An 8836-nucleotide genomic window follows, 5' to 3' on the forward strand; every position below is an offset into this window, starting at 1 on the left:
GGAAGAAGGGACTACGAGGGGCTTCTCCGCGAACGTGGACCAAGGGGCGGACCTGCTGCGACACCGTGTCTGCACGTGCTGGTAGTTGCCATTTCGGCTTCCTCGTCTCTAAGCTGGGGCTGTTCCGTGGCATTTTTGTTGGATCCAAATCAGCACTTTCAGGGTATTCTGGAACGCAGCCTGTGGTCAGTCAGGGAGCAGGAGACAGCTCTCGTGGGCACTGCTTCCAGGCCCGGGACATAACATGGATACTTGGGACAGTGGATACTTGGTTAGGAAGCGACACGAAAGGCCTCGTGTCAGCTGGTGACTTGGCCCCCACCAGTTCCAGGCCACATGCCCAGCACACCCCAGCAGAAGCGCTCGTGGTCCCCCACCGCTATTTAGCGGTAACAAGCCTCCCCTTTCCTCTGCAGGCCAATTTAGCTTTCGATCCCGCAGCTCTGCTGCCTGGGGCCTCGCCCAAGAGTCCTGGACTTAAGGCCGTGGTGTCACCGTTCCAGAGCCCACCCTCCACTCCCAGCAGCCCTGGCGTGCGGTCTCAGGCCGGGGAGCCCGAGGATGTGCCTGTGAGCTTTGACCAGCCTCCTGAAGGGAGCCGTCTGCCCTGTTACAACAAGGTAGTGTCTGGGCCCAAAGCCCTGGGAAGCCCTGGGGCGCATCTGAAGAGATGCGGGGACGGGACAGTCTCGAATATCTCTGCCCTGAGGACGCTGGCGCTCTCCTCAGAGCTGCCTTTGACAGGAGGAAACTTTTCCTGCTGGCTCACCAGCCTCCCATCCTGTCTCCCAGAGCTGTGCCACTCACGCGGAGGGCCGCCTGGGGGATGGAGTGCTCTGTCTCTGTGGAGAGAGGGCAGAGGGCTCGGGACAGATCCCAGCTGCACAGACTGTTGTGACAAAAACTGAAAAAAGTCTGAAGGCCTGATCAGACCCACACAGTGGGTGGGCAGGTCGTGAGGGCTCCGAAACACGCGGCTCTGGCTGGATCTAAACCCATTTAGGTGCCCCACTGTGGGCTGAAAGGCCTCTTACTGCAGCTTGCTCCGTTGAAAGAACGTCCAAACTGTACCCTTTGCACAAAAGGATGTGGGGCCCATTTCTGTAGATGCTGCCGTGACAGTGAGCGTGCTTTCCTTTGTCAGACCCTCGGCCCTACTGTACCCGGTAAGAATCGGAGCTCCAGTCCAGCACTGTCCGGGCGGTGCCCAGCAAATCGGGGCCAGAGCCCGGCAAGGGCCAACATAAAGGGATCTGAGGCCAGGGGATGGCAAATGGATAGAACTTTAAAGAAATGGATGGAAAGAGTGGGGTCTTCCGGGCCATTTCAGAAAATTCATGGGGAAAAATCAAATGGGTAGAAACAGGTAGGACCCAGGGAAACAAACTGATGCTAAGTCTTGAGCCTGCGGGCTGGGGACAGGGCAGAGATCCTCCGGCTCAGGGTAATGGAAAGACCCCTGACAGCAGAGAAGAACCCAGGGCAGAGCCTCCTCTCTTCATGGGATGCTCACTAGTGAGACGTGGCCGAGGGAGGGAGGCGGGGCCGGGAGGGAGGGGCTGCCACCTGGTTGTGATGGGGGAGAGGGGTGCTTTAGCCTTCTGAGGGCAGCAGGGACCCTGCTGTGACGGCAGGGCCAGGCCTTGATAACCTAAAGGGCTAGCAGCGCCATGGTCTCAGGAAAGGGCCTGGGAAGCCCTACAAGAATAAGATTTAAGGTTCATATGAAATTGTGAAGGACACAACACTTGCATAAAGCAAGGCGTCCACATAAACATTTCCACCGCGCTTCTGGCAGAGTCCACTGGGCCTAGATGAGGCCCGCGTGGCCCGGAGGCACATGCACTTCCCGGACCAGACAAGATAGTCAGGCGGCTCCGCTGGACGGCCCTAAGCCTTCTGCTCATGCTGGACCGGAGCCCAGGAAAGAGAAGGCGTCTGCCTGTGCAGCTTTCCCGGGATTAGCCAGCTCTGCGGAGGGTGGGGCGGGGGCGGGGGGCGCCAGGCTGGGGAAGGGGGCGAAGCTGATCACCGGCTGTGCGGCTCTGTCCCCATGAGGTCCCTGAGCAGGGCCAGGCCACCTGCAGACCCCTAACGCTCTTGTCTGTTGGGTTCACCTGTGTCAAAGTAAAATGTCCTAAATGTTAAAACATGACTCTTATAAAAAATAGACATCGATTTTACTCAGTTTGTCCATTTGTGAGGAAACCTGTAATATGGAAAAGCTCATGCAAAGAACCTCAAAAAGCTGGTTATTTATAGGCAGCGAAAAAAAAATGTTGGTATTAAATTGCTAAATTCGACACCAAACGGATTAATGTTTTACAGGATAATAAAGGTTATCGTTTTTAGTGGATGGAAAGCATTTGCATCTTCATGAGGCAAAAACCTACAGGTCAGCCTGTGACTTCACAACCCCAGATACACAGCACGCAGGGGTCCGTTTTCCTGGAAAGTAAAGGGCCCTTGGAGGCTGGCTGAGGAAGCAGCAGACTGACATCGGAAGACACGCAGTCCCCCTCTTGGCCTTTCTCACAGGCAGCGAATAATTTCTCTTAACACGTTCTTCCAGGTGCGGACGAAGGGCTCCATAAAAAGGCGTCCTCCCTCCAGGCGATTCCGGAGGTCCCAGTCAGACTGTGGGGACCTGGCAGACCTCAGGGCCCCCGAGTCATCCCAGGAGAATGGTGCCAAGGAAGAGAATGGGGATGAGGTGTTCCCATCCCACAGCGGGGCCCTGGGTTCTCCTTCTCCCGGCGAGGGGCCAGTGGGGGCCCAGGAGAAGCCTCCTCTGAGGAGGACGTCCAGCCGAGCGGAGAGGCAGGAGAAGGGCCAGGCCGTGGATGAAGCACAGCAGCCCCAGAAGGCTGTGGGGGGCTCTGAAGAGGAGGCCAGCCCACGTCCAGCCACAGGGGAGGCTGTCCAGCCAGCCCAAGCCTCCAACCCGGAGGCCGAGAATGGTCGCAGGATCCCCACAGAAGGAAAAGAAGAGACAGAAAAGAGGGAGGCAAAGGAGGAGACGGCAGCAAAGGAAGACGATGAGCCCAGCCAGAGGAGCCAAGACACAGCGGGGTCGGCAGAGAGAGCTGTGGGGGAGGCCCCAGCAGGCCCCCCTGAAGGGGCGGAGGTTCCCCACATCCTGGAGCAGGGCAAAGGCAAGGAAAGGGACGAGGAAGGGGCTGCTCTGGAGCCAGGCTGCCGCCCCAGCGAGGAGGCCCCCGAGACAGAGGTAAGCGGCCTGCACGATGCCAGGAGGTGGCCAGGGCTAGAGTGTGTCTGCTTATGCGTCCTCACAGATCAGCTCAGTTGTGCAGAAAAAAAGGCCCCGGCTTGAGACAGACTGTTGTGGATGGTGAGAGGACAGAGACACAGGAAAGAGAAGCAGGCCCGGGAAGCCCGGGAGACCAGCAGCTCCTTAGGACACGCTAAGGAAAGCAGAGTGTGGCCCTGGGCAGGGGGTTCTCTGGGGGAAGCCCAAAGCACAAGGAAGGGGGCAACCGTGTGTGTGTGCATGTGCGTGTGTGTGCGTGTGCGTGTGGGAGGAAGTTGGAGAAGCTTCAGGGTGAAGATGGCATTTGAGTGGGGCCATTCGAGGAGGAGGCTTTGTGGTGGACACAAGGGCACAGAAGGAGGGGGTCCCTTGGCCCCGCCCCACCCCCACTTCCTGGCCCTTCAGCAGCCCCTTCACTCGCGTTGAGCTGAAACTGCACGTTCCTTCGTTACTCTCGCCCATTCCTGCTCACGAGGTGCCCACGTGTCTTCCACGTCCCTGTCTCATCAGTCCCTAGGCCTTAGGGGCTTTCCCTCCTGCTGCTCCACTGTCATGACCCCTTCCTTATCTCTACAATCAGACTCATCCCTCCTGGGATTCCTGATCTCCAGACTTGCCCTACACATTAGCACCCAATTCCCCTTCCTGAAAATGGCATCTCGAGGTCTACGCTCCTGCCCCAGATGCTTTGATACCACACATTGGAAAATCGAGTTCCTGTTCCTCTCCGTGCTGAACTTTCTCCCAACTTTCCCTCCCCGCCATCATGGCACCCATGCCTCTAGCCAGCCTCCAGCACCCACCCACGAGAGGCAAGGCACCCGCCCATGCATCCTGCCGTGGCCTCCACCATTGACGCCTGCACCCCCAATGGAGATTTCCCTTGGTGCCACCTGGAAACCATCCCACTGCCTCCATGTCCTCCGCAGACCTCCCCTGACCACTCCAGTGAGACACCCGCAGGGACCCGTGCAGTCCCTTACATTCAGCACAGCACATTCTGGTGGCCCAGGGCCCAGGCCGTGGTCACATGCCACGGACACACTGGTAAACGTCTCTGCCTCCAGCCAGAGACCCCGTGGTCTAAGGCCTGGTGCAGCCCCAGCCCGGAAGGAGCCAGAAGTCATGCTTTGGGTTGAATGTTGACTAAACAGCGATTTTCCCTTTTGTTAGAGCATCCACCTTCTGTTTTGGGTTCTTTGTGTTATTTTCCCACTTTTACGCCAGCAAAACTTCTGAAGCAGTGTAGCGGAAGATGAAACAGAGCAGGAGTGGATGCATAGGTGGGAAGCTAGTGTGGGGAGGGCGTGGGAGCCGGGCGTCAAGGAGCAGGCGATGTTGCCTGATAGTTAAGGGCTCAAGCTCTGGTCTGATAGTCGAGGGCTCGAGCTCTGGTCACCGGGTTAAATCCTGGCTCCACGACTTCCTAGCTGTGTGACCTAGGGGAAGCCACGCGACCTTCCTGTGCCTTCACAGCTCCACCTGCAGAACGGAGCTAACAGAAGTATCTAATGTGTCTTGCTTTTGTGAGGAATAAAGGAGCCGGTGCTGTCGCGCACGCCGCGTTGTCGTCACCACCGCTGCCGCTCGTGTTACATTCTTGCGGGTCCGCCATCCCCAAAGACATCTGCCGAGCATCAGGATGTCCCCCACTCTCTTCCCAACTCATCTGTTCCTCCTGTGTTTGCAGGAGAACACCCCTGTCCAGGACAGTAAGATGTGAGGAGGTCACCGTGCCTTGTGATGAGGCTGCCGGAGACGCCTCTTTCAAAGGAGCAACAAGAGTAGCAGCCAATGAAGCCGTCGCTGACGCAGAGCTCGTGGAGGGTCTGGAGCGGCCCGAGACAGAGACCTCACTGTTTCTGGGTCTCCACGCTGACACTCTCTTGCAGGCAGAGATCAGTCAAAGGCCGGCAGCCTTGCATCACCTTGAGTTCGTGTCACTGGATGGACTTGGTTTAAGAAAAAAAAAACAAAAACTTACTTAGAACAGTTTACTGTGGGGACAGCTCCCAGGGATCCTCGCCAACCTGTGGGGCCTGGCTCCCAGCCGCACCCACCTGTCCCTGCGGCTGATCTCAGAACTGGATTCTGACTTAGCTTCTCAGATTTTGTTTTGTGCAAAGCAATAGCCTTTTTAACGCTCTGAACTTTTTATGATTCTCAGATGTGAGTAAAAACTGATTTCAGGTGGGTGGAAACAAAAGGAAAGAGTGTTGCTGAAATATAAATCCCGTTAGTTACAGAAGACCTCAGTTACGGAAAAGCTTAAATTGTGGAGACCCCGAGACAACCTCTCAGCTTTGTCCACATGTGAACCGGCCAACCAATTTTTAAAACATTGGCGTGGAAGAGGTACTTACTGCACCATTTAAAAATATGTATTAGGAACCTCTGCTGTCCGGGAGTTTTCCAGTCTGTGGTACCCGGGGAGGTGACAGGCTCAGCCCATGCTCTTCCCTGGGGAGGAGGAGGTGGAGACGGGCAGATCCGGAGAAGCAAATGTGAGGTGTCACGGTTCTGCACGCGCTGCCTTTCCTCATCCTGAGAGCAGAGTGGGGAGACCTTAACAACGGCCGCCCCCTGACGCATCTGGGGGAGGAAATGTGCTGTTCTGCACGACGTCCTTGAACCTGGAGTAGGTGCTTCCTGGGAGGTGCTGGCGCGTCTGTTTTGAAAGGTACAGGATGAAGACACCTTCCTAGCTTCCCGGAAGCTGCTCTTGAATCAAAGCCCAGGCCTCCTTTCCAGATGGGATTGGGGGGCCTGGGTTTTCAGCCTCTTCTCAACGGGTTGCTCTGGCTTTAATGTTCCGTGTGGAGAGTGCAAGGGGCTTTGCAAGGAGCAGGGGCCATTTCCTCTCCCCTCCTGATGCAAAGCTGTTTATCCAAATACATGGTTAATCTTTGGGTTTGGTTCTCATCCAGGGCGGAGGGTTTCAGCGTCTCGCTGCGCTAATGCGGTAGACGGAGCAGCTGTTTCTCTGAAGGTCCGTCTGACAGCCTCCTACCCTGACTTCAGAAAACCGTGTCCCAGACAGAAAGGCCTCTGTCCCTGCCGGTACCTCAGCATTCTCAGTACAGTACAGGTTCCCAGGACCGTTTTCCTAACTCCGGATAGTGTTCATACTTGGGATATATATTTTTTCAAAGTTTTTTTTTTTTCAAAAGTTTTTTTCAAACCTTTTAAAATACAAGCATTTTCTAGACCTTGTAACTTAGTTAAGCCCGAAATTTTAAGTTTTATGTTTTAACAGGATTTTGGAGCTAGGTGTGTCTGTTATTTTGAGGTCTACATAATCCATAGCTATCCCTCCCTCCCCCATCCACCCATCCATCCGTCTGTACCTGTCCCTCTCCTATCTGCCCATCCATCTATATCAACAGAGATGTGTTACCCCCTAAACAATACATGATTTTATTTACATATGTCTTTGGGTTGTTTATGACACACACATCTGGGCCAGAGTTTAGTGAATGTGTGTGTGTTTGTGAGCGTGTGTGACAAAAGAAGGGACATCTGCCACTTTCCTTTACTTGAAAAAGGAATGGGCCAGGCAGCCTGGGATGTAGCTGTGAGGACAAAACTATCTTTTGTCTGGAGGCATGACAGCTACAGCAGCAGGTGGGTAAGGAACAATGCATAATGACAAGAATGGGACCCTAGAGGAGCAGCCGTAATGGGGTCAGAATGACTTTCTACCAGCGCAGTTCCTAGTGCTCACGTTATTGGATCTACCTTGTGAGAAGTCAGAGGCCCTTTCCCAGTGGGTTGTTTTGACGGCTGGGGGCTGTGGGCGGGGGATTCACAAAGAGCCCAAACTGTTCTGGCTTCCGAGGCTGTCCCGCCGTTGGTCGCTTTCCTTCCCGAAGCAACTGCGATTACGTAACGTGTTGCATTTGCAGATCCGGAATTTCAACATTGGGAATCCGAGAAATCCATTTGTGTCTTAGTTAGCACAAAGCCATCCCTGGGCCAGGAAGACTTGGTTTGGTTCAGGCTTCCCTGATAGGCTTGAAGGAAAAATACTGATTTCTTCACAGCTATGAGGCTCCAGAGAGGAGTCGAGGCGTTCCTCCTCTGCCTCTGTCTTCGGCTTGATTTGCATACTGTGTCTTTCCTTTCTCCAGAAAGGGAGCAAGAAAAACAAAAACCCTGAATGCTTTGAAGGGAGATGCCAGTATTTGATCTGGGGCTGTTCCACGGTTTCAGCCGCGTGTGAGACTGGTCACCAGGTGACCACCGGAAGCCCAGGGGCCTCCACTGTCCTCCCTGAGCTGCCCCCCGGACAAAGCTCGGTTTGCCAGTCAACTAGACCCTCAAAAAACATATGTCTAACAAAGGGTTAAATTAGTGGACAGGCAGCCAGTGGTTCATCACCTCCTTTGACGAGACACTCTTGGCCGCATGACTGTGTAACAGAGAGTTGATGAATGAGAACCTGCTGTTGCTAATGAAAGAAACCCAACTTCAATTGGCCGATAAAAAACAGAAAACTGGGGGCGCCTGGGTGGCTCAGTGGGTTGAGCCTCTGCCTTCAGCTCAGGTCATGATCTCAGGGTCCTGGGATGGAGCCCCTCGTCAGGCTCTCTGCTCAGCGGGGAGCCTGCTTCCTCCTCTCTCTCTGCCTGCCTCTCTGCCTGCTTGTGATCTCTCTCTGTCAAATAAATAAATAAAGTCTTAAAAAAAAAAACAGAAAACTGTATCTCTCTATGAATCTCTCTCTCTCCCTCCCTATATACTGAATAATATAAATTAAAAACCCATGGATAGGCCTAAATACAATACTCAAGCAATATCAGAAGCCTCTCTTTGTTTCTTGGTCTCTGCTTTCCTCTGTGTTGGCCATATTTCCCAAGCAGGCCCTTCACAGCCTGTAAGCCCAATGGAAAGAGCTTATTCTTTTCCAATAGCACCAGGGAAAGAAAACCTACAAAGGATTTCTATAAACCCTGTGTGGATCACATGTTCATACTGGAACCAGCCTTTACGACTGAGGAGCTGCGGAGAACAGACCGGCCAGGCCTGGGTCATGTGACCTCTGGAGCTAAGGGCTAGGTTAGCAGTTCCTGTGCAGTCTGCAAGGACTGTGAATGGGGACAATGGGTGTCCAATGGGGTGCTGTTACCAAAGGAAATTATGCTGGAAGGTCCAAAAAACATAGCAACAGATGTGTCCAACAGGGCAATCCCAGACACACCAAACTACTATTGCATGGTTTACTAAAACATTAAATTTTGTTTGACCCCTCAGCAAGATCTAATCAACGTTGTGCTTATGGGCCAGGTAAACATAGTGGGAGCAGAATGCTAGAAAAGTCTAGGGACAGGAGACAGAATTTTCTGACTTCCCAGTCTTGCTTGGGACAACCCAGGCTCCCACTCAGCCCAGTGACGTCCTGACCAGAGTGGCTATGGTTGCCAAGAAGACTTGTGTTCCAGCGCTGCCCTCAGATCCCCGGGGAGCTGTGGAATTCCGGAGAGGCTCCGCTGTGCCCAGATGGGCAGGAAACCTTGGCTCTTTGAGACTCCAGAGGAGGAAGAGACAATGCATACGTTGTGTACT

General features: G+C 54.1%; 1 protein-coding gene across 4 annotated transcripts in view; it reads left to right on the forward strand.

Moving 5' to 3' along the window:
* The window catches only part of LOC111150665 (RCSD domain containing 1), a 61783-nt gene extending 55084 nt beyond the window's left edge, over positions 1-6699 (forward strand). For all 4 annotated transcript variants that reach the window (XM_022508183.1, XM_022508182.1, XM_022508181.1 and 1 more), the window contains 3 exons: positions 417-620; positions 2573-3229; positions 4962-6699. In XM_022508183.1, coding sequence (XP_022363891.1) covers positions 417-620; positions 2573-3229; positions 4962-4994 — 894 coding nt within the window. In that variant the 3' untranslated portion in view covers positions 4995-6699. The remainder of the gene's footprint in view (positions 1-416; positions 621-2572; positions 3230-4961) is intronic.
* Positions 6700-8836: the final 2137 nt, after the last annotated feature.

Source organism: Enhydra lutris, unplaced genomic scaffold (genome assembly GCF_002288905.1).
Source record: "Enhydra lutris kenyoni isolate GAN:26980312 unplaced genomic scaffold, ASM228890v2 scaffoldscaffold24, whole genome shotgun sequence".
In the NCBI taxonomy this organism is placed as follows: Eukaryota; Metazoa; Chordata; class Mammalia; order Carnivora; family Mustelidae; genus Enhydra; species Enhydra lutris.